Source organism: Meles meles, chromosome 7, assembly GCF_922984935.1.
Source record: "Meles meles chromosome 7, mMelMel3.1 paternal haplotype, whole genome shotgun sequence".
Classification (NCBI taxonomy): domain Eukaryota; kingdom Metazoa; phylum Chordata; class Mammalia; order Carnivora; family Mustelidae; genus Meles; species Meles meles.
The window spans coordinates 45480880-45507864 of NC_060072.1; the positions used below are offsets into that span (position 1 = coordinate 45480880).

At 37.2% G+C, this 26985-nt stretch overlaps 1 protein-coding gene across 1 annotated transcript in view; it reads right to left on the reverse strand.

The window, feature by feature from the left end:
* The window catches only part of TRHDE (thyrotropin releasing hormone degrading enzyme), a 374398-nt gene that overhangs the window by 162573 nt on the left and 184840 nt on the right, over nt 1–26985 (reverse strand). The window contains exons 4-5 of the mRNA XM_046013805.1: nt 12161–12315; nt 9055–9168 (exon numbers count right to left, since the gene is read on the reverse strand). Coding sequence (XP_045869761.1) covers nt 9055–9168; nt 12161–12315 — 269 coding nt within the window. The remainder of the gene's footprint in view (nt 1–9054; nt 9169–12160; nt 12316–26985) is intronic.

The window sequence follows — 26985 nt, forward strand, 5'->3', positions numbered from 1 at the left end:
AAATGCTTAGCAACAAATGGAAAAATATTTTGTGGTGAGAAGCCAAATTATTTTCAGGCCTGGGAAGGGATATGGTTTGTGAGCTCTCAAAAGAAGTCAAAAATTCCAAGAAAAACTCCTTATGGCCTTAACACCAAGGCAAAAGCTTTATTTAAAGAGCTTTTATTTTTAATAAGTCATCTTCAATAGTGTAGTATGTTTAAGATTCTTCAAATTGGACCAATCATGTAGGTAATTATGAAGAGAATGTAATTCATGCCAAATCTGCTCTGAAGGACCAACTGACCTAATCTTATACTTAATCAGACAAGTTGGGAAATAAAGAATATTTAAATAAAAATATCCTACATACTACCACCCCTACCACTACAATCAAGAGAAGACAAGTCTTCTGCATAAAGTACTTATCTTCCATGAAAATCTGTGAAGTTTACAGAAAGAACAAGACTCAAAAGCAGAACGTAACTGAGCAGAAAGACGCTCAAAATCTACAGGAAAAGAAATGGCTACTGTAACCAGAGAAATGTGATTAAATAGTAGACAACATGTTTGAGCCATGTGATGTAAACATGATTATTGATGGTTAAATGTTCTACTGTTCCATTATTTGACTAATCTTCTGAGACTAACTGTGCTAAATTTTATTTTCCAAAGGTATCGACGAACATGAGCAGTCTGATGGAGGTGACGGACCGTGTTTTTGAGCTATTCCGTAAACAAAGCTACTTCTGACAGAGGTTACTTCTGACAGAGGATAGATCCTGAATCTATCCATACCTACTAGTGGAAACCACTACACCAAAGACAGAATACAGTATATACAAGAAACTAATACAGAGCAGTTCCAAGCTTATAATACCATGAGGTTTATTCCACAGAAATTAGCAAAACAAAGGTCTCATTTTAAGTGCTTGATAATTCTTTTACTTAATTAATAAAGAGAATAAATTAATTGTATGACTGAATGTAATGGCAAAAAAATAGCAGCAATCCATCAAAGTAGTTTACATAAAATTATGGAGCTGGTACATCGTTAACAGCACTCAAGAAAGGCATCACTGGACTATATCTGGAGAGGAGAAAAAAATGATTAAATGAATTAACTGGGCACAGGTGTATCTGAAGTAGGCAAATAAAAGTATTCCCACATATCTTAATTTTTTAAGACAAATATAACAGAAATATGACAAAAGACAGCACACTGATCATTGTAAAGAGTTCAATTTCATCAATCCGAGGGTGAGGTGAAAACCCAAAGATACAATCAGTTTCATATAAAGGGGCTTTCCTACATTTGTGAATGTAGATTCACAGAGGTTATTGAGCTCAGTGCCAAAACATGTTCCACCACAAATCATCTTTTTGGAATTGCAGTTGAGGAGAACTGCCTGAGTGGTGAACTGTGTGGTGGTTTAGCCATTACCACACTCTTCAGACTGTTAGGAAAGATGGTAACACGTGTATTCTCAAGACACCTAGAAGAATGTCTTACCCTATTTCACAGTGATGTTTAATGATGTTTAATGCTACACAATAAATGCAACCTAAGTCTTCGTCACTACAAGTGTTAGTGGTAGGGACACCTGGGTGGCACAGTCAGTTAAGCATCTGCCTCTGGCTCAGGTCATGATTTCAGGGTCCTGGGATCAAGCCCCACGTTAGGTTCCTTGCTTAGCAGGAGTCTTCTTCTCCCTCTCCTTATGCCACTCCCCAGCTTGTGCTCTCTCTCAATCTCCCTCTCTCAAAGAAATAAATAAAATCTTAAGAAAACAAAAATAAGTACTATAGGTATTACTGAGGCAAATTTTTCAACAACCTCAAACTATCTTAATTACCCTTTGTGGGTTTTTGTTTTTGTTTTTGTTTGGCTTTCTCTTCACAGGATGCCCTTTTAACTTTTTTTTTTTTTTTTTTTTTAATTCATATCACTTGAACTCATTACTTTCATTTCTCACATTCTTATCTGGTAACATTTCAACTGTGAAAGTAACCTTGATGAAAAGGAGGGAAAAAAAAGTCCCATAAAGTGTTATGGACTGAAACAGTCACTCCTTGCTTAGAAATGAGTCGTATTCTAATGTCTTTCAAAACATATAGCTGCCTGGTTAAGGATGATTAATAATTAGGAAATTAATAAATCAGTTTTTGGTTGTCCTCTTAGTCCTCCGCCTTCAGTTTTGGTCATACGTTGCAAAACAAAATTTTTTAGCATATCTGGGAAAAAGCTGAATGCTATCAAACGTTGAACAATACATATATTATAGGGAGACAAACATTTTTACTAGCAGTGGTAAGAGATACAGATTAACAATGGTGTAATCTGCTATCATAAATAATGTGTTTGTGAATAAGGATGTCTAACAGAACATTTCATCATTTTGGTATAAATTTTTGGCATTATCAATTTTTTGGTTTATCAAGCATTGTCTGACAAGTTTTAGTAAGTGGAAGGTATTCTGCTTACAAATTGCTCTTACTTGAAAGGGGAATGAATGGGTTGATTTTCCTTGCAATATTTCTAGATATGAAAAAGGATGGTCTTGCATTATTGTTGAGCTCCAGGTTCAGAAGTATTTTCTTCTTAGGAAGTGTCTAATCTTGTCAATTGATCAGTTGCTTTTGAAATTCCTATGTTAATGTAGAAACACCTTGACACCATGCAAACCTGAACATGGTCTTCAGAAGAAATAGTTTATTCCAAAGGGAACGCTCATTTATCTTTTATCTCTAAGTTTAAAATATACAAAACCTGAAACAGTGTCTTTCTGAAGAAAATTACTGCTTTAAAGAAAATTCATTCTTTAAGAACATACAGGAGATTTCCATTTGCAGCTTTGTTTTAAATTTTAAAAATTCACATAGGAGAAAATGTGAGGTAATGTGACTAAGAAAATCTCCCAGATACACACCGGAACATACAAAAGGATAAATGAAAATATTTGAAAACTAAGGAATTATGTCTATTTTTTTTCTTCCCTTCCTAAAGATTGTACCTAATAACTTCTATTAGAAACAGTAAATGAAGCAGAGTTACATTTTTCAAAACTTAACAGACATTGATAACAAACTCTTCAAAAGCTTGCATTTCCCAAACAATTGTGAAGCCACCATTTTGATTCTTATAAATAAGAATGACAAGTGTAAATAAAAGTATGAATGCACTGTCTTCAGTTGTAGTTTCATCCTCAAAAATGCATTTGTGACATAAAACTTCTAAAATTGTTAATGTAGTTTCACAATTAATAAATGACTGCTCAGCCTTTTTCATCCCTTTTGTGAAGAGATGCCCTTAACAGGGCTGCTGGCCCATCATTAACATGTTTTGTAAAAAGCACAGAATTAGCCCTGAAATGAGAGAAAATGTAAACACAATTTTTTATTATAGTAGCCTTAGTGAGAAGTATTGTCACGTGTTAGTATAATTGGCCTAGTTCCTGTTTTCACTACTATTTCTGCTAGAGATTCTTTGTGTCTCTTCAGCCAGCAATGGTTAGAACCCAAGTCTCTGGCCTGCTTCCTAACACTGACGTCCTTTTTGGATGAGTCCAATTTGTACACTTTGGTCTAACCCTCAGTGCACTGGGAACTCCTTCAATGTTTACTCAGATTTTCAGATATGGCGGACGAGACTCTTTCCTTCAGGGGCATCGGCTACTGTCCTCATGGCAGCTCTTACTTCCTCTGTGCACTTTGTTTCTTTGTTACAAACCTACTGTCCACCAATGCCCCAAACTGCTCTGATCACAAATGTTAAGGAAAAAGCAACTCTTCCTCCCAGAAGAGAGAGCTACAGCTCACCAGTTCCACTCTAATGAGGAAAAAAAAAAGTATTTTCTATTCTTTAAATAAAAAATCTATGTCTTCATCAGAGAACTGGCTTGCAGAAATGGGGAGGAGGGAAGAGTAAAGGGAAAGCAGGAGAAGAGATCCATTTTGAAGTCTGTGGTCCCCCAAGAGACCAAAGTAGACCCTCCTTCCACCTTCCTTCTAGCCTTTCAATGTAAATGTCACCACCAAGCTACTGAAGAAGATCAAAAACACCATAGCCCCATGGAACTAGTCATAAGAATCCTTTAAATTTTTCACATCCAATATGTGTTAGTCATTTGAAAAAAAAAAAATATCATTGACCAGTTGAAAACAATTGGGTCATCTAATTTACTGGCTTCTCAGGAGTAGAAAGAATATTATAATGTGGATTTTGATCATAATAGACAAATACAACTATATGAAAAATCATGAATATATATACATACATTCATTTGGTATTCAGTATTTGTAAAGTAATATTCTAAAATACATATTTAATTTCTAAGTGATCTATCTGTGACCCCATGACATACTGGGCAAATATACTTTGATACTGATGAAGTACAGACAATAGCATCAATATACCAACTATTATTGAAATGTCTATTAAGTAATTTTTAAAAGAACACAAAAGAATTTTCCCCTACAGACATTAGGTCAAGTATGGAATTGAGAAACAAAGACCTGAACCAGTAACCATTAACCAAAACCAAGATGTTTTCTTTCTACCTTTCTGTTCCACCCAACTCTGGTAGAGTGTATATTATTATTTGGAATGCTGAAGCAGTTTATCTTTACATTTAAACTGGAAAAAAACATTGAACTCAATCAACTCTATTTCAGTTCATCAATGATTTTCTCAACCTCTTTTTGAGTTAAAATAAAATAATTTAAAAAGGAAAGATAATTTCATCACAATGCCTGTTAACTTAGGCAGGCAATTTTTGTTGGAGCACATGAAAATGATACTAAGTTTAATGGCAGAATTCATTTTTACTATTTCAGCCCTATCCAGGACAGAGACAATTGAGAACACTTCTCAAGGTTTTGGGCAATACAATTTAAGATTATCTTAAGTATTTAGCATAATGAAATTTAGTTGCATGATTCTCCATTAGTAGTTATCTTTATGCCCAGGTATGTGTCCTCATAAAACTTTAGGGAGAATTCCCAGTCTGCAGACTTTATCAGCATACAAAGTTATTGCCGTGTGCAGTTCCAGAGAATCCCAATTCATTTAACAAAGGAACATACACTCATGTTTAATAATTCTCATTATCGCAGCTCGTCTTTATAATGCTATATTCAGGAAACTAAAGGACATGCCTACAATATAGATACAAACTATAATGAAAACGTATGCTATCTACAGAGGAGATCTGATCTGGCCTGCATCAGCACTAGGCCTATAAAATAAGGAGTTCAAAGTAGCATTTTACCATGCATCCTTTTCTTGTACTGAAAGTCCTTTATCATAGTTTATTTCACATTAAAATGGTCAAGAATTATTGAAGAATAATAACTATGTTGAGTGAGTCTTCCCTTTTTTTCCTCCCATTCCAGGGAACATAGTGAGATTTAATACAACTGCCATCACTATCATACTGTAACTTGATCCATCCAATAACATTGTCACTAACAGCCAACTCTGATGAAATAGCGTCAAGCAAAAGGACTACATGCCCCTGAAATGCATCCTTAGCCCTGAGCTGAAGAAGTTGCTTCTGATGATCTTGACACTTCTGTTTGATGAATGAAATATTATACAAGGCTTATGTTCCTATAGAAGAATCCACATTGCCAGTATAGATAAGAATTGATTTGGTGAGACTGAGTCCAGGTACAAGGATTATAAAAATTATTTTGTAATCTCTACATAATTGTTATAAATCTAGGGTGTCAAAACAGATGACTGGGCTTGGAAATGTTAGGGCATCTATACATAAAATCAATGCCCCTTTCTAATGGAGCATTTATTTTCCAGGTATGTGATGCCGATTCACATTCGTATAGAGGCTCATACATTTCAAAGACCTTGCAAGTTATTTTATCTTCACAAAAATCCTGCAAGCGTGATAAGTCAGGACAATTGCCCCCATTTTTCAAATGATAAGAAACAGTCAGAGCAGTGAAACACCTTTCCTGGAATCTGAATTTCTTCTTTCCAGTCCATTCCCCAGACCTTCCATCATAGCACCTGTAAAGGCCCATATCTATAAAATGGTAAACTTGATTAGTTTGTTGGGAACAAAACTATCGTAACAGCTTTTATTCCATGGAGTGTTTCTAATATAAAAACTGATTATTTCTGTATCAGCAACTGGCTCTGAACACACACACACACACACACACACACACACACACACAATCTAAGATTTTACTAACTAATTAAGCAGACTAAGCAAATATACTGGCCTAAATCAGAACAAGGACTTCCTTGACAAGATTATGTAATTCCGGGCTTCTTTATTGCTATTCCATTGAAGGTAGTTTTCGTAACAATCACCGTAGCAAATTGAAATTGTACTTTAGGGCTCGAGACATGGTGTGTAAAAATGATAAAAGCACTATTTTTGAGATTAGAGACAAAAGAGGTCAGCTTCCTGAATTCCTTTACTCCTGAAACGAGTCTGACTTCTGATTTTTCTATTTTAGGCTAAGCTCTAGAGAAGCCCCAGCCCTGCCTCCTAGGTAAGCTTTTGTACGTACCACAACAGTATGAGTTACTGCTGACGCAGCCGTCACTCTTGTTCTTTCTAGTATTTCTTCCACTCCTGCTGATGCCATTATGAAAAATAGTGCTGGCATAGCCTGAAAGTTACTTAATATCCTCTTATCTATGGGGCTAACTTACTCTTAAAATTTTGTTTGCAAAGAAGATATTAATGATATAGAGAGGAGCAATTTGTTTATAATTTCTTCTCATAGGTTTTTTGAATTTAGTACAAGGAGGTATTCTAAATATAGCTACCAAAAAGCAAAAGCAATCAGAGATCAGAAAGTGTTTATAAACTTTACAATCTGACCATAAAGAGACATCATGATAAGACCTGTACCTCCTCACTGTTGCCTAATTAACTATAATGGATTTTATTCTTCCATTTATTAGTTTAATAAGGTGAGCTTCCATATCACTGTATTTATAACATCATTAATTCTCATTTCTTAATTATGAAATATGGATTTATAGGAAATAAAAATCTTGTATCTTACCAGGGTTTTTATACTTTCAGTTCATGGTCTGTATTCTATTAAAAACAAAGTCCCAGGTGGGTTATTTTTAATTTATGTTCATTTTCAATACATCTTATAAATATGTTCTCCAGAAGGCTTACATTTATAACATAACTGATAAAAATAATGAAAGAGCACAAAAAAATTATTCAAAGACAAAATCCAGTATAAAGACATTGAGACTTGGGATATATTGCCATGCCAGAGCCAACAAAGGCTGTCAGGATTCAGCCCATGTATAACTCTGTTGATTACTTTTTAATCCAAGATGTATTTTTCATAATGATCACTAGAAGGGGTTTTACAATAGATGGCTGAATGAACTTTAAAAAAAAAAAAAGCTTACCTATATGAGTAGCACGTCACTTGTATTTAGGTCATTTTTTTAATATTGAAACATAATGAAATTATAAATCAGTAAAAATCCACAGCATAATGAAAATTTTAAACAAAGTTGGTTAAAAGTCATGTAAAAATCAAAAGGTATTTGGAGGAACTTGGGGAATATTTTCAATATCTTTAAACATTCCAGTTTTAAAATTTCACATTTGTTAAAAGAATACTTTAAATAATTAATAGTATTCAGTATTGGTGATTTTTCTTTAAAGTTCTTTAAAGACATTTTCACTGCCATGATAAAGCAGTAAGATTTTTAGAATCGTGTCATATATGCAGACGCACCTAGTTACAGAGGGTTAAGTAAGAGTATCTCATTGTTTGAGGAAATGACCCATGTTGCTTTTACAAAATAAGGACAAAAACTGCATGAACATAATGAAAACATATCAATATGATATTACTATTGTCATGGTTCCTCTGTGAGATTTGTAAGATCACATTATTTCTATGCAGCTGAAGTTGGCTGAACTGGTGATAAAGTAGTTATATCATGACTTACAGACACCTCCATATTTCACCTCGGTTTAACTCTTCAAAACATACTCATAATTATGACTGATAATTAGATAATCACTATTAAATAATTTAAACATCAAAAAACAGCAATGTAAAATAAATATATGTTATTGTTTATGCTATATCACAGGTGAGATATGAGCTTCTGGAAGCCAACAAATGTTAGTATTTGGCAACTTTTACACAGTATCACTTAAATTAAATTTAAAATTCAAGTTCCAAAACAACATACATCCCGGGTTTCATTTAATAATAACATATTTACTTATTGATTAACGAAAGCATATATAAAATGAAAACCTTATATTAAAAGACACATAAAAACCATGCCTTCCCTCTACTTTTTCTTTTAGGATGTTCTAGAACCATCATTGCTTAAAGGACAACAAATCCGACTTCAGGTTCAGACAGATATATTTTTTTTATTAAAAAAATATATCTGTCTTTTTTTCTTAAAGGTTTTATTTATTTGACAGGTAGAGACACCGAGAGAAGGAACCCAAGGGGGGAGTGAGAGAGGGAGAAGCAGGGTTCCTGTTAAGCAGGGATCCCAGTGTGGAGCTCAATCCCAAGACCCTGGGAACATGACCTGAGCCCAAGGTAGATGTTTAATGACTGAGCCATCCAGGCAACCCCAGACAGATACATTCTTAGAGTACAGGTATAACGTGCATAACTCCTCATGAAGTTAATGACATCTTACTAAGTTATTTGATCCTAAATTATATCTACAACTATAATGTATTTTATAAATAAGCAAATATTAGTCACAATGAAGAAATATTAAGGTTGGAATACTTCAAATTTAAGGTAAATTTAAATTTTGTTACTTTTTCTTTATTGGACATGTGATTTTTCCAGAGGGTATTTTCAGTCACCTCTAAAGATAATACAAGCTCTAATGATAATATAAGCTTTAATGAAATATAAGCTTTATTGTGGAGACAGGAGGAATGAGGTAAGATACAAATATAAGCTCTAATGATAATATAATATAATGATAACATAATATAATGATTATATAAGATAATGATAATATAATATGAGACCAACTTTTCGCTAGGAAGTCCAAACAACTAAAAAAAGTGCACCTACCATATTCCAGCCAGGGTAGAGGTAGTCTGTGCCAACAAATTCAAAGTAGTGAGCAAAACCTTCCTTCAGCCACACATCTTCCCACCATACTGGAGTCACAAGGTCACCAAACCACTGCAATTGAAAAATGAATGAGCATCAGATCAAATCAAATTTATCCCAGAATTATTTCATCTAAAATTAAATGTATTAAACTATGACTATCGTAACTGGAATTCATGATCTTAAAATATATTGTGGCAAGACTACTGATTTGTTCAATCACTTGGTGACATGAGTTTTTTGTTTTTGTTTTTGTGGGGGTTTTTTGATAAATGTATTCAGGGTAGAACAAAAATATAATGACCAAGAATACAAAAAGAGTATTTAACCTGGAGAAGAAAAAACTCAGGAGAAAAAATTGATGATAGCTATTTTCAAATATTTGGAGGCCTAGTACACAGAAGACAAAGAGACTTGTGTCTTGTGGCCCTACAAGGTACAAATAAGGACTAACGGATGGAAACCAGGGTTGGTAGATGTCTGCTGAAAATACAGGAGACCCTCTAATGGAATGAGATGGCCAAAGATGGAGAATATTGCCTCAAGTGGTGAGCTGCTCATCACAGGAGGTATTGAAGCATTGCCTTCCAACAGCACAGACAACTCAAAGAAGACATGGACTAGTTGAAGAAACTGAGGACTGTCAGTCTCTCTATGATCTTGTAATAACAAGGGGCTGGACCAAAAAAATCTCTAAAATCCCTTCATGAAAAATAATGTCTTATTTTTATTTTATTTATTTATTCATTTATTTTGAGAGAGAGAGAAAGAAAGCTACTGGGGGGAGGAGCAAACAGAGAAGGAGACAGCAAATCTTATGCAGGCTCCATGCCCAGCCTGGAGCTGGACACAGGGTTTGCTCTCAAGACTCTGAGATCATGACCTGAGTTGAAACAAAGAATTGGACACTTAACTGACAGAGCCACCAAGGTGTCCCAATAATGCTGTCATTGTTAACTGGTGTTTTAATTAACTCATGATGCGCCACTCTGAAATCCTTGCTTAGTTCAGCAAAAAGTTAAAGAAATTCTTTTTTCCATTAAAAATAAAAACAAAAACATTATATGCTTAGAGTGATCCTAAGGACCTTGGGTGTGATGATGAAAAGTTAGGAAATGTCCCTTCTTGTACAGCTGACACTTTATTGTGGAGACAGGAGGAATGAGGTAAGATACAAAATAAAAAATATATAAGCAGATGAACAAGACAATTTCAAACCCTAATAAAATGTGACAGGAATGGGGGAAGAGCCACTTTTGATTGTCAAAGCAAAAATGCTCTCTCTAAGCCATTGACAGTTGAGCTTAGACTTTAACGATAAGAAGGAGCCAGTCAGGAGAAAGCCTCGGGAAGAAGATTCCAGGCAGATGTAAGCAATACTTAGTGTGAAGAGCCAAAGTGGGAACAAGATATTTAAGAAACTGAAGGAGAAAAAGAACAGTTATCAGGTCAGGTATAGCTTTAGGAGCTCCAGGAAAGAGCTTGGTGACTGAGGGTTTCACTATCAATACTAAAGGATCAGTTACTCAAAAGGATCTCAAACTGAAAAACAAATAAGCAATAACTCTACATTAATGACCACAAAATAAATGATATTTAAAATCATTTTTATTCTTAATCAAAAATGCATGTTTCTCCTTTAAACTGAGAGCCTGTCTTGAAAATCATGACAATGCATAGGTGAGAGAGAGGGTCATGCAGAAAACTTGGTAATGAGAATGGAAATTCTGTTTTTCCCAGCCTCTGGTCCATCTTCTCCTGGTAAGTAGCTTAGCACCAATAAGTTATAACAAGAAAGTAACATGGAATATGGGACAAATAAAATACAGTTCTAGGAACAAAGATAACATCATCAATGTGCTCTTATTTCAACAGACTATATAAGTAAACTGTTTCTAGGAATCTGCAAAAAGGAAGCTGCTTATGCCTCCAAGAATTACTGTGTTTCATTGGAAAGCATCCTCTTTAGCATGGTGGAGGAACCCTGATTACCTGTGCAATGGATCCCCTTACATATCTGAGGCAAGGGACACATGCCTGACCTGGCCAGCAGGACAGATAGAAGCATCGTACAGGTGTACTTGCAGGAGGTTGGCATTGAGGGAAATGGCTGCATGGCCTGAACCAATTTATCATTAAGTCAGTGTTCATGTATTAGCATTCAGCACTTCACTTTCTTTTGCTGACAGCATTTTCCACATAATTCCTTCTTGAGTTTTTCCATCTTTTAAAAAAGGTTCTGGGTTCCTAACACATAGAAGCCATACAGTATCACAATGAGATTTTCAGTGGTTTAATTTAAAACCACCCATACCCACCAGGAGAGATACTGCTTTCCATTAGCATGAACATTTATTTTCAGTTTTGTCTTTTTTTTTTTTTTTAAACCAGAATCAAGATTCAAATAAGCATTGCGAAATCTCTGTAATACCTTCCACTCGTTGTAAGAAAGTGCATAAAATCAAAATGAAATTAATTTTATCTTTGCTTCACTACAAAGTTGGCTAATTTACATATGAATTTCTAAACATGCCAAGACAAAAAAATATCAATCACTAGAGAACAAAGAGTCTATGGCTGAGTTAGTGAAAGACTTCCTAAGTGTCTATGTGATGGGAAAAAGGGAATAACAAATTGATTTCAGCAAAAGCACATTTTGACACGTACACAAAACTCAGCTGCATCTTGCAGCAACGCAATAAATCACTGCCATCGCTGCACTTACCATACATACACGCCAATAATCACAAGGAAATAAAGCAAGGTTGACAAGGACCCAGGACCGGACAGGGTCTCAGCAGAGGCTGGTGGGTGGCAGTTCCCTCTCACTCCTCAACTACACTGAATGACAGTTGCTTATTCAATATCATCAGTGTGTTTGCTTTTGTTTGCGCCGTCAGCTGAGAAAAATGATATACCCTCCAAAAAGAACGGCACAGCGCTCTCTACCTAATTAAAACTTAATTGGGAGGGTAATAATGTAGTTCCTAATCTAAGTATCTGAAATCATTCTGCATTCTCAATAGTTTGCAATCATACTTACACCTGATCTTTTTTCTCCTACCTGGTGACATATCTCATGAACAATGACCATGGTGACATCCAGTAAATAAGAAATAGATGAAACACTGGGATCCAGCAGTATTCTTTGCTCCACAAAAATACTTAGTCCCCAGTTCTCCATAGCAGCGTACGGATGCTTGGGCACAGCTAAGAGATCTAGAAATAGAATAAAACAATTCCAAAGGCTTTAACAGACATATTGGATTCTAAATTCATATCCTAGAAAAGTCCAGAAATCCTAATGAAAGGGAATATTTGCTCTTTCTCGGTAATTTTTTTTTTTTTTCTAAATTAAACTACCTGCCATTTCTACATGACAGCAGAAATATAGGCTATCACTGTACACGCTGGCCATATCCATTCATCACCGTTCATTTTCAGACCCAGTGTTGGAGGAGGCTGCAAGTATCGGCACCATTATTGATGGGCCCATCCTAATAAGTTTCAGGAAGTCAAGGAAACCAAATGCAGCAGAAATCTACAGAGTCAGAAGGCATTGTGCCTTCTAATGAAAATATATTCAGCCCAAGGCAGTGAATACTATACTCTTTCTTTTACCTCAAATTTTTTTGAGAGAAAACATCAGTTTAAAAGTGTGATGTGTCATTTTTCTAATTGCAGAGATGCTCCTGTATTTTTTGCGTTCTGTTAAAAATAAAACGTTGCATGCAAATACAGCTTAGAGACAAGACTGCAATGGTGGAAACTGGCAAAAGGACTACTGAGGGAGTCCGCAGGCTTTGGTGCTGGTCCTGCCCTCCACCATTAACTAGATATATGACCTCAGTAAATCACTTAATTTCTCGAGACCACAATTCCCTCACCTATAAAATAAGGTTATTGGCCTTCATTATCTCTAAAATCCCTTCCAGCTCCAAAAATCTATGATTAGATGATACTAAGATGTGTGCTTATTTTAAAAGGCTGCAGAGGTATTATCAACTTCTGCTTAAGGTGACACAATAAGTTCATGCTTTGATGTACTCCCTCGGCTCCAAACACATAGGAGTGATAAATAAAATATTAAAAGGGAAAACTAAAAAATATCTCCAGGCTTGAAAATAAACTTCATGGATCAGAAATGGTACAGAAATGCAAAGCAGTCAATGCGTGTGAAGTCACAGTCCGCGGGAGACGGGCTCCAGCAGGATCCACCGGAGCCAAAGGGACCTAAGCCAAGATGACCGCGTGATGCCAGGAGTTGGGTAGGGTGTGTGTTCACAAGGGCTGTACGTAGCTGCTGCTCCTGGCTTCTTGGGAAAGCTAGAAAGTAGCAGAGTGAGGATTCAAACCCAGGGAGCCCGATTCCAGTGCCTTGCTCCTAATCACAACATAATGTTTTCAGTCTCTGACCCAAAAGCTCCAACTCCCAATAACCTAGAGGAACTACCTGGGATGCTGAGAAAAAAATGGCACAAGAATGTTTGCTACAATATTGTTTTGTTTTTTAAAAGATTTCATTTATTTATTTGAGAGAGAGCGAGAGAGCATGAGAGGAGAGAGGTCAGCGGGAGAAGCAGACTCCCTGCCGAGCAGGGAGCCCAACACGGGACTCGATCCCAGGACTCCAGGATCATGACCCGAGCCAAAGGCAGTCGCTTAACCAACTGAGCCACTCAGGCACCCCAGTATTGTTTTTAAAGAGTGAAAGAGGAGGGGTGACTGAGTGGCTCAGTCGGTTAAGGTTAAGCATCTGCCTTCGGCTTAGGTCATAATCCTGGGGTCCTGGGTTCCAGTCCTGCTTTGGGCTCCCTGCTAAGCAGGAAGCCTGCTTCTCCCTCTCCCTCTGCCTCCTGCCCCCCTGCTCATGCTCTCTCTCTCTCAAATAAATAAAATCTTAAAAAAAAAAAAGGAGAATGAAAAGGGAAAATCAACTGCCTTTTAATAAGATAGTGGAGAAAGAAACTATAAAATAATTAAAATAGAGGAATACTACACAGCAATCGTACCCCTAGATTCTTATCCTATATAAATCAATATGGATAATCTGAAAAACATAATGTTGAGGGAACAAGTAAGGTGTAAATTGACCCTTATTATATGATACTCAAAAATAAGCAGACTAATTCCATATGTTATAAAAGGACACTCACACAAATGCACACACATACCCAGATAGTAGTGGCAAAATGCACATACAATAACACATGTACAGGAATGATGAACACCAAATTCAGAATCATGATTGCTTCAGGGAAGAAAGAGCAGAAAGGGGTTGAGGGACAGTCTTTTAGGTTCATGGACTCCATTTCAGCACAGGGTTAGAGAGGATTTCCACACCACCAAGCAATTCCTGGACATCGGAGAATATGAGAATTCAACACAGTTCTGCCACTATCTACCCGGAGATAGCATCAGATTCCACAGGTTAAGGGTTCGGAGCTACAAGACCATCCTGCAGCCCCACTTAAGATGCTAGTAACAAGCCCAGGTTGTTATCTGTATTTCTAACTGACTGGCTGTGAATCAGAGGTTCCCACAACCACCTCCTTTGGTTTGATTAATTTGCTAGAGAGGCACACATAACTCAGAAAAATGTTTTTATTTACTAGATTAACAGTTTATTACAAAAGGATATAACTCAGGAACAACCAAATGGAAGTGATGCATAGGGCAAGATACTGACAAAGGGTGTGAAGTTTCCCTCTTAGAATGCACCATTCTCCCAAAGTCTTTCTGTTCACTACCAGGGAGGCTCTCTGAACTCCATCCCTTGGGGTTTTTACAGAGACTTTGTTACACAGACCAAACTGACTAAATCTTTGGTCTTTGATAACTGACCTCAATCTCCAGCCTTTATCCCCTCCCAGGAGATGGAGGCCAGAGGATAGGACTAAAAGTTCCAACTCCCTAATCATTTGATTGGGTCCACAGCGAGATCAGATCTGCCCCCATCTTTAGGTGGATTCCAAAAGCCACCTCATTAACATAACAAAGATACCAATATTAACATAACAAAGACATTCAAACCCTTAGGGAATTCCAAGGGTTTTGGAAGCTCTAAGCCAAAAACCCGGTAGGAACACCAGATACATTTGAGGAATACATATCAAATATATATAAGAAATACATATTTGGTCCTTCAGATGACCAAATACTGCCAGTACTGCAGATGGTCACAAAAGGGCTTTCAAACCTGTCTTTAATATTAATTTTTTTAAAGCAGGTGATTGTACATGGATATTATTTGTAATATTATTGTTTCTTTCTGTATGCTTTACAGAAAGAAAAAGAATAAAATCACTGGCAGTCCTATAATACGGTTGACTGTCATGTACTCATCATTTCAATGAATATCTTCTCACCACTTGCTATGTCCTCAAGTCTAAGATATATAATAAAATAAATTGGTTACAGCAGTAACCCATCTGGGGTCATTTTCTTGAAGGGACACGTGAACTTATGAACAATCCTTTGGAGACACACCTGTTGAAAACAGAGGCACTTCTGCATGCTGGAGTTCTTCAAGAGTAGTCAGGTCTCCCAAAATAAGTGAGCAGATCAGTCCACACACTGGATTGGCTCAACTGGCACAGAGAGAAGATTCCTGACTTGAGCCTGATGGGGACTCTAGGAGTTTGTGATAAGTAGGAAGGTACACTTAGGGGCAGTCATCAGATAGCAAGAGCCTAACTAGCCGCATAAGCAGGTACAGTGAGGGGTCAGTTAAATGTTGGTGCCAAAGAAACCACTAATGGTGATCTAGACAGTCAGTGGGTTACCTATTGGTTTCCAGACTCCAAGGGCACAGAAGTCAGGCCTGAGTAATAAGGCTATACATCAACCAGACAAGAACTCTCCAGCAAATGGAGCTAGACTCTGAAAAAGTGATGGAGAACAGAGTAAAACGCAGAAGCATCAGTAATAGGAGGCAGCTTCACAGACACAGAAAGGTCTTACAACAGATATAGGGAACCATGTCTATGGATAGCAGAAAGGGGGAAAATGTGGAACTAAAAAAATCAGATTATGCTACTACGCATATAATTACCTTGTAACAAAATACCAGAGAAAATTGGATTTTGTTCTAACAACTACTGAGAGAGATTTTAACTGGGCCTCTCTGCTCTGTGCCTTTATAACTTAAGGACTCTTAATATTTTTATATTTGTATATAGTTTTATATTTTAAGAATATTTGGGAAGCATCTGGGTGGCTCAGTTAGTTGAACATCTGACTTGTGATTTGGTTCAGGTCACGATCTCATGGGTCATGGGACTGAGCCCTGAGTCAGGCTCTCCAAACAGAGGAGAGTTTGCTTGAGTTTCTCTCTCTCTGCCCCTCCCCCCACTTGGTCACATTCTCTCTCTCTCAAATACATAGATAAATCATAAAAAAAGAATGCTTTTGTGAAGCATATATCCATATAAACACTGATACACAAGTATACTTAACAGTTCTACTTCCAATAGCCAAAAACTAGAAATAAATTAAATATCCATCAGCAAGTAGATACTGTGGTATATCAACAAAATTCTATTCAGCAATAAGAAGACATGAACTATCAATATACGTAGCAAAGTTGAATCCTAAAATAGCTATACTGAGTAAAAAGGAATATATATGTGTATGTATGTGTGTGTGTGTGTGTATATATATATATATATATATATATACACACACATATATATTCCTTTTTACTTTATATATACACACATACATATGAATATATGAATATATGAATCCCACATTTATATGAAATTCTAGAAAATGCAGACTGACCTACAGTGTCAAAAAGCAGGTCAGTGGTCTCCTGGGGACAAAGATGGGAGATGTTAAAATATTAAATGTTAAATATTAAAAAAGATTGCAACAGGCAATTTTTAGGAGTGAGGGATATGCTCATTAGGGTGATGACTTCATGGGTATATACACAACTTAAAAAAATTAAACTGTACACTTTAAATGTGGGAGTTACTGCACTTACTATACCTCAATGAAGATGTTTTTTTAAAAAGTACCTTCAGTAAGTTGAAATATATTTTTTTTAAGATTTTATTTATTTATTTGACAGAGAGAGATCACAAGTAGGCAGAGAGGCAGGCAGAAGGTGTGGGGAGCAGACTGCCTGCTGAGCAAAGAGCCCCATACGGGGCTCGACCCCAGGACCCTGAGATCATGACCTGAGCCGAAGGCAGACAATTAACCCACTGAGCTACCCAGGCAATCCTGAAATATTCTTTTTAACCCATTGAACCAGTTTGCTTTGAATGTTCTCACCCACTCCAGTGTCATCTGTCACCTCCTGCGTGCACAGAAGCCCTCTTTGAGCTCCAGAGGAAAATATGGAAACGTCTTTGTGGTGGACTGTTATTTGATAGCCCCCCAGTGTACTATTCCGTCTGGAATAGATCGCTCCCATTAATCTAGCCTAAACCTAAAGATAACCTTGCAATCTCCTCCTCTGCACTCTGAAGCAAAGTCAATCACCAGGGAAAATGTCCTATTACCCTGACAACACTATGCTAAGAGGAACACTGAAACTATGTGGAAAGATCCAAAGAATCACCACATAGGGTCTAATGATACATACAAACCCAAATGGTCTCCAGCATTAGTGGCAGTGTTTTGATGCGTGACTTTGTAAATATCTACTCTAATGTACTCTACATAATTAAACAACCCCTAGCAGAAAAGTGTGGGATATCGGGCCTCTCTATGCTGTGGTCAGATTCTGGACTTACAGATCATGGTGGGTCATCATCTAGAATAAGTTGTATTGGCTCTAACTCTGGGCACATCCAAGCCCTGGCTCTAGAGTGAGAGTCTAGTGTCCTTCAGCTCAGATACTTTCTGCCACGGTATTACGTTTGTACTCCATGTTCTAAGAGTAAAGGAGGTATCATTTGAAACATGACTTCGAAGTACTTGTCTATTATCTTGCTCTCTCTTTGACACTTTCCCTTTTGCCTAAGTCAGACTCCCTAAAGTCCTGGCTCTCCTCAGCAATATTTTCTTCACCAGCCAATTCTGGCTTCGATTCTCCACATGCAAACTTGTCAATTCATTTTGCATTTGCCACGCATTTATTTATCTAAACATTCTGAGAGTAGTAAGAGAGTCCTGGTTAAGATCAGAACTCAAAATGACCCATATTTCAAACTTGAGCCTGAACAGGGATAGAAAGTCCTGGAAGATAAGAGGTTAAATACCAAAGAAAGAAGTCGGACCCCCTGCAACTGAAGAGCATCACCTCAGGAACCAGTCCCTCCAGACCTGAGCAGAGGACAGAGCCGCTGCCAAGTCCGGAGTATGACCAGAGGAAGTGGCTCTTTCCCGAACAGTGGTGGTCCCTGTTTGGGTGTGTGATTTTCTGCTCAGAAAATCTAAGGTGCCAGACATTCATCCTAGAAGTTTTAGTCTCACAATGGGGAAAAATCCATAAGGCTTTCTCACAGGAGTAATCTTTCTTATTTTCCCTATATGTGCAGTATATTTTGTCCATTCATCCAGTCATTCACAAAGTTTGCTGAGTCCTTACTCTGCCTCAGGACAGTAGTCTGACAATGACCTGGCTCCCATGGAACTCACATTCCAGCTTTGGGGCTGAAGGGCAGTGGAGGGGGAGGGTGAGTAAGGAGCCAAAGAATACTCAGATAAATAAAAAAGAGATTAAGATTGGCACTATAATAAAAATAACACAGGAGATGTTTAAAAATATGGGGTTGTAGGGAGGATACTTCCCAGTCAGAGTGAGTGACAAGGAAAAGCCTCTCTGGGGAGACAGCATCGAAGCTGGAACCCCAAACCGACTGAATTTCACCTCCATAAAGGCAAGTCACTTTTTATTTCAATCTCTGCATTTCCAGGGCCCAGCAGTGCCAAGAACATGGCTGATGTCCAAGAACTTACTGCAAAATAAATGAATCATTTTCCTTGTGATGATGAGTCATGCTGAATATAGCTTACAACTGGTTTTGCTAGTATTATAAGCCAAACAGGTACATAACCATTACCAGTACCCATCTAAGAAACAGCATTAAATTCTGCAATTCTGGTCCATGGGCCCATGGTTCTCTGGCATGTGAATTATTCTGCTGCTTCTTTAAACTCCCCCACCAAGGAGCACTCAGAGGCACACCCTCCAGATTCACAGAAGCATTCCCAACTCTGCCCTGGACCTTCCACCCAAATCCATCTCGCTCTCAAATCCCCAACTTTTGACCTAATTCTTCCTTGTATGTCCTGCTGCACGTCACTCTATAAATTACACCCCCCTCCAACACTGTCCTCTGTTCTCTACTCTAACAACATCTCAGTCACAACCAAGTTCTCTTTCCAGCTCTGCTGCCCAGGCCTTCTTGCAGAGGATAGCGAACATAACAGTTAAACGTTGGGACTTGGAGTCTTCACTGTCTGGGATCCCAACCCAGGTCCAACACTTACAAGCTGGAGGACTTGGAACACATGACTTAATCTCTCCCAGGTTCCATTCCTCATGGATAAAATGGGGATATTAATGGTACCTTCCCTGCAGGTTGTCATGCAGATTAAATGAGATGGTGCAGTTAGTCTTCAGTACAAACCCTGATAAATCAATGCTATCACTAGTTGGGATCTTTCCAGTTCACTCCCACTTGGGGGAATTGAATGCATCACAGGCTTTAGCTTGGAAGAAGAAAAATCTTATCTTTGAACAAAGATGAACTGTTGGCTAATGTTATATCAGGCATTTTAATTTCTGAATTTTAAATTCTGAATTGAGATTTTATGTTAAAGCCATATAGGACCTACCTACAAATGAGAAAACGAAACAGAGACTACATCATAGGACATTTCCATATTATCATCCAGGGATCCTAAGTACATTTTAAAGGTATAGCAGGTAAAAACAAATGTTATATTTTGATTATGCTGTGACCAGCACTTGCTCAAGATACTATATACATACGCATTTATGCTTAAGTATATTAAAAAAAAACTCCTTGCTCTGATAATTACCATATGTGGCTAGTAGAAATATAAGTTGCATTTGAAACAGTAATATGAACAAGGTGAAATTCACAGAAGTCACCTATTACCGGTATTTATAAAATAAGAACAACCAACTTCTTTTCTTCCTCCCAATTATAAATTCTGAAGTTTTGTTTTTTGTTTTTTTTACTCACAAAGTGGTTAGGTCCTAAACCATTGTTTTTAAGATCATTTGACAAAGAGGAGTTTAAGCTTTGCCCTTCCCTGGGTACATTCCTCCAAATTTAAAAGTGAATCAGTCCTTCAAAGCTTAAAACAAAACATACTTTCTCCTGATGGACTTTCTAGTGGGGCGTCTTTCTATCAAAAAAGCCTAGTTTCAGCTACACCTTTTGGCCTATAACAGAATTTTCATCAGTACCACTTGTATTCTCCAGCTTAGCATTTAAGTTCTCAAATTCCTAGCATTTTCCCGAAGTAGCATTAGGCCATAATATGCAGTCTATGTTTTTGCTGATCCTCCTGCCACATATTCATAAGATTTTTTTTTCATTTCTGCAATCACTTTTTTTCCGACACTTACTGATTACTGTCAATTGCAAAGGAGGAATGCTTTTCATGTGTTGCTTAATTTCCTTTTCCCTTGAAAAAGAATTTCTACACCAAAGGAATTATCCTATATGCACAAGGAATATTTGTCATTTTCTCACCCATTTAATTTTTTAAATTAGCCCTACTTCCAATTTCCATCATCATATTTTGCATCTTCTTTCAAGCACTTTCCAAACTCATTGGTCTTTGCTTTAATGGGCATGATTAGGTATAAACATCGAACACACACTGAATGACCCCTATCCTCATCATTTGGTAACAGGCCAAATTGACTAATGCTTGTTATATAACAAAGATGAGCTGTTATCTAAGACAACGTAGGTTGAAAGTAAAAGTTGCTCTTTATTAATGTTTCATTTATGATGCATTTTCATTTATTCCTAAAATACCGATTCGTTAGCTAAGACAGGCCAGACTGATCTGGACACTGGATATATAAACCTTGAACAACAAAGACGCAGTCCCATGAAGCCCCAGTGGGGGATGCAGTCAAGTTAAAAAGTAGAGACATTATTGACAAACATGCAGGAAACTGCAGTTCCGTGCCTATGCGACTATCACAGCATATACCTGTATAATGGATGCCTCACAGAGTGGAGATTAAGAACATGGGCTCAGAAGCCAGGCAGCCTAGGTTCAAACTCAATTCTGCTACTTAATGAGGCATGTTACTTATCATTTCTGTCCCTCATTTTCTTTACCTGTAAAATGGAGATGATTATAATTGCAACTATTTCACAGGGTTACTGCGAAGGCTATTGTTGGAACACAATTCTCAAGGGTCTCTCACATTTCTCTATGTCTTACGAGCACAGACACTGACTGCGTTTTGTTCCAGGCAGTCTTTTTAAGAATAGTTGTATAGCAAAGATAGAGAGCGTGTCCTCTCCACAGCAAAGGACAGGCAGAGATACCATCATTTCTAAAAGAATGAGGTTCCGTAGGCTCGGGTTCTTCTCCTGTAACATAATCCACTCAATATGCAGGTATCACCTGGCCCTCCTTGCATTGCTCTTGGGAGCTGGGGCTCAGGGAACCGGCACACAAAATACTGAATCTCTGGCCACTGCCGTAGCTAGAGCCATCAAGAGTTTATCTCTAGCCCAGGGATTTCCTGTCTTCTGCAAGCATTCCTGAAACAATGCCTGGCTGACTTGTGAAGCTTGCAAATGGGGCAAAGCAAAATCTCAGCCCCTCCACAGTTCTTGACAACCACATGAGCTCATACACGTGAGGTGCTTAGAATTGTTCCTAGCAAGTGGTAAGTTCTCAGTAGCTGTTAGATATTATGGTAGACAACAAAATGCCCATCCAAAGAGGTCCAAGGCCTCTTTCTCAGAACCTGTGAATATATTAGATTATTTGGCAAAGAGAAACTAAGGGGCAAATAAAATTAAGTTTGCTCACCAGTGGACCTTAAAATGGAAGAGCAACCCAGATTATCCAGGTGCACCGGATATAATCACAAGGGTCCTGAAAAGTGAAAGTAGGAGCCACAGGTGTTGGTGTCAGAGTGAAGCAATGTGAGAAAGACTCTGGAGGTCACTGCTGACTTTGAAGATGGAAGGGGGTCATGAGCCAAGGAATGCAGGCCAACTCCAGATATTAGAGAAGGTGAGAAAAATTTAGAGATTTCCCCCCAAAGCCATTAGTGAAAGCCGTGTCAAATTGCCAATGTACAGAACCATAAGATAATAAATTTGCGTTGTTTTAAACCACTAAGGATGGTGCAATTTTTTACGTCATCATCATCATTACCTTTATCATTATTACTATATTGATATACTCTATTACTATATATACACTATAACATGTAATAATAGTATATATTATATTGCTATCTTATATACTATATTACTACAGCATTACTATATTATTATCATTAGTACTACATCAAAGAGGTCCCAAATCTTAACATAAGAATGGGGAAAAACTATCTGAAGAAAGTCAATTATGACATTTATTGAGTCAAAAGGAATTATATGGAGGCAAAGTACATTTCAAGTTAAGGGTATATGCAAACAAGTAAGGGAAAAATATGGTACTTTCAGTCAATAAAAACTAAATCAAGGTGGCTGAAGAATATAGTGACCAGTCCTGTTTGGGACGTGCTGAGTCTGGAACATCCAAAGAGATATCTAGTAAGAGAGACTGAATATAGAGGTCTGATGTGTTGGGGAGTGATCTGGGCTGGGGGAGAAGATTTAAAAAGTTATCAGCAGATATACACTAGACTGTGACGGATACAGAGCATAGAAGAGGACCAAGAAGATGTCTGAGGAACACTGAGATTTAGAAAAACAGGCAGAGGAAGGGGGAAATGGAGCAGAACACAAAGGGTATTAATAGGCACCATCCTAAGAGTAGGGGGAAAAGCCAGAAGAAGTGTGACATCACATCACTCAAGAGCAGTGAACCACCCAAAATGGAGGCAAGAGTAGACAATGTCTGTGAGTATCTTCAGTAAATTCAGGTGAATTTATAAAGCGCAGCTATTATGCACTCAAGTATTCAAATATTTATTAATTAAATATAATTATTTCAAGTAATAATAGCTTACCATTCAATATCATTCTCAACAGATTTTCAAAATGAACTATAAAACCCTTTACACAAGATATAACATAACATCCAATCACATGTGTTAGTGTCATCACGGAGGGATAAAATACTGTGCTAGGGGCTCTCATTAATCAGTTATTTATTGAGTCTTAGTTGCTGGAGTGGGTCCTTTCCACAGCATGCAACTCAGGAGTCTTCCTTGTTTCAAAAGTGGGGTAGCTGGGAGTCATTTTGGAGATATGGATAGCTCTTTGACACTCTTTAATTGACAGATTTACATTTCCAGCAGAAGAGAGTATAAAAATAGTACTATTTATAAATGAGCATTCTTAACTTTTGAAACTTGGAGTTGTCAGTAAAATGTATTTCCAAATTAATATGCACTTTAGACAGTCTGAGTACAAAGTGGTTACCTCTAAAAGAAATTATTTATGTGGGTCTGGTAAAGTGGAAATAAAGATTCATTGTGCCTTAAAGGCAGTCCCTCTTAGCATAAACTGCACTAGGAGTACACACAATATCCAATAAAAAGATGCAAACATATAATTCAAAGGAACCAATGTTGGATTCTTAGCTTAAACTGTCAAGCATTAATTTCAAGCAAAATCAAATACCTGTTGAAGCCTCCGAGGGAAAAAAAAAAATCATTGAAGCCCTTAGCTGTTGATTTTTTATCACTTCTTATTGCAGTATAAATTATTACCTGATATTAACTGGCAGCTAAACAATGGATGCATTTTCAGAGGGCTAGCAGTATAAACAGGAAATACCAAAATTCACTGTGAATTTTAAAGGTTTCTAGGGAAATCTCTGATGGTGTTTGGGGCAATGAAGGCAGAGGGAAAGGGGAGGAAAAATAGTACAATTATACAATCAGAAAATGTGGTGACACAGTGTTACTTTACTAAATTTTAACACTACCCCAAGCTCATTTGCCTTTAAGGGAACTAAAATAGAACCTTACCAATTTAGTCCTTGGCATATCACTAAAAGACTCTTTCTAAACACATAGATTTACCATTTGAAATAGCATCAAGTCACTCAATGCCATGAAGAAAAATGAATGTCATGTCCCATTCAGGCTGAATAAGATGGGAGGTGTTGATCAAAATACGAACCATGTCTTTCATTACCGAAGAGACCTGATGATTTGCTATAAATATCTTCTTGAGAGTAGGGGGGAAAAAAGCTACCTTTTCCAAATTTTTCTACAGAAGGGTTTCTGAAAGTTTCTACTCAATGCCATGAAGAAAAATGAATGTCATGTCCCATTCAGGCTGAATAAGATGGGAGGTGTTGATCAAAATACGAACCATGTCTTTCATTACCGAAGAGACGATGATTTGCTATAAATATCTTCTTGAGAGTAGGAAAAAAAAAGCTACCTTTTCCTAATTTTTCTACAGAAGGGTTTCTGAAAGTTTCTACTCAATAATTTTTTTTTCAAAACCCATTACTAGTGTTCCAAATATTCCCTAGTTCAATTTACATTAGATCAAGAAATGAAGTACAGAAAGAACTAATAATGAGCCAGAGATCGAACTGAAACCTTTACTTCCCCCAAGCTCAAGTATCTAATGTGTATCACTAAGTTATACTCCTAAAGTATATTTTATAGGAAGGAAAACATTTTGTATGTATCACTAAGTTATACTCCTAAAGTGTATTTTATAGGAAGGAAAACATTTTGTATGCCTAATGGGGAAATGCTGAGAAGAGGGGATTTTTTTTTTTTGTACCCATCATAAAAATGTTGCTCCTAATGTAAATATGCAGGGAATTGACATGATGGAAAATTGCCAGAAGCCATCTTCCTAACACCACAGTTAATAGAGCATGAGGGTTCCATAGCTCAAACCGACATGTAACTGATCACTCCACACTTGGGTAGGGCGGGGAGGCCACCCTGAAGCAAACGGCAACTCCCCTCTCATTATTTCTGTTTTTTTCTTGTCCTCTTAATACACTATGCAAATTTTTTACATGTGCCTTGGAACCTGTATGAATAGTTACTAAAACCAAAACCAGTATTCTGTGGAGTGCTGCATTACAGTGCACAGGTCCAAGAGCACCAAAGCTGCTCCTCAGGTCTTGCAGGAGCATTTGGGACATCCCAGTCCTGGATGGGGGATGGTACTCTGAGGACCTGACTACCTTACAGCTTGAGCAGAAAATGTTACAAAGTGTTTGGGACCTTCCAAAAGCTAACTACCTCAGGGAGCTTGTGCCCACTTCTCTGGATCTCAGTGCATCAATGAATGTATATACATATGTGTGTATGCATATATGTAGATATATAATATTTATAACATACATATTATATAAATATACATAGTATACATAAGGGTGTATATTATATAAATTACATATATACATATATAGACAGTGTATACGATTGAAATTAGCTGAATTTCGGTTACTTCATTTAATTTTATGAGTTTACCATTCTAATTCATGCTGGAAGTAGACCACTCTATATCTAGTCCTATATAACTTAAGGCAGATGTAGTTATTAAAATCAGGCCACAATTGTGGACTTTGTCCCAAAGGGTCTAATTAAATACAAATAATAGCTAACAATACTTTCCAAAAATCATCCTCAATGTCTCCAAATTAGCTATACAAATACAAGACCCCTAACTTCTCAGCTGGTTTTACTCCCAACCTCCTGATCTCTACAACTCTTCAAGTTTCATCAATTGTTGACTACTAGGTAAATTCTCCTATTTAATGAAATCTCCATCAGACTTTCAGAACTAACTCTGTATCTATTGAATCAGAATATGCCTTTTAATGAGATCCTCAAGTGATTCACATACACATTAAAGTGAAATGTCCCCCCCCACCCAGAGTTTCATAAGACTATCCAGGAAGGTGTGAAACTAAATTACAACTTTTATTTCTATTTACTTTGGTCTAATACAAAAATACTCTCCCCTGGCCAAATTATTCAGGACCTTGGAGAGAGAGCAGAAGTTCCACAGACAACCCAGCACTGGCTCTCTCACTAGATCACTTTCAAGTGATTAAGGCATGTGATACCCAATTAAATAGATTTGTGAATTATATTGTCTTGTTCAACTAAACCAATCCTAACAAATAGGTGGCTTAAAAAGATTCATGCAATAAATAAATAAATTAATTAATTAATTAATTGAGCTTCATATAATGATACAAGGACAACAGAAAATGACAAAAGCTGACAGCTCTTTAATTCTGAGTAAGAATAACTGATGTTTGTTGGGTACATACTAATTTCTTTCTTTTTTTTTTTTTCAAGATTTTATTTATTGACAGACAGAGATCACAAGTAGGCAGAGAGGCAGGCAGAGAGAGAGGGAAGCAGGCTCTCTGCCAAGCAGAGAGCCCGATGTGGGGCTCGATCCCAGGACCCTGGGATCATGACCTGAGCCAAAGGCAGAGGCTTTAACCCACTGAGCCACCCAGGCGCCCACAGCCAGGTACTTTCTATGCGATTCACACACATTAACTCAGCTAATGCTAACAAGTCTTTGAGATGGATACTATTCATAGCTCCATTTCACAGATGAGGACTTGAAGCACATAGACATTAAGTCAATCACCCAGGCCAGTTTGGTATTGGCAGAGATGGAATCCAAACTTTGGCAGTCTCGTTTAGATCTCCCAACCACTATACTCTATTCACTCTATTGCATTTGCATTATAAGGTTAAAAACAAAGATATATTATTTATTACCCCAAAAAAAGGAAAAGAAA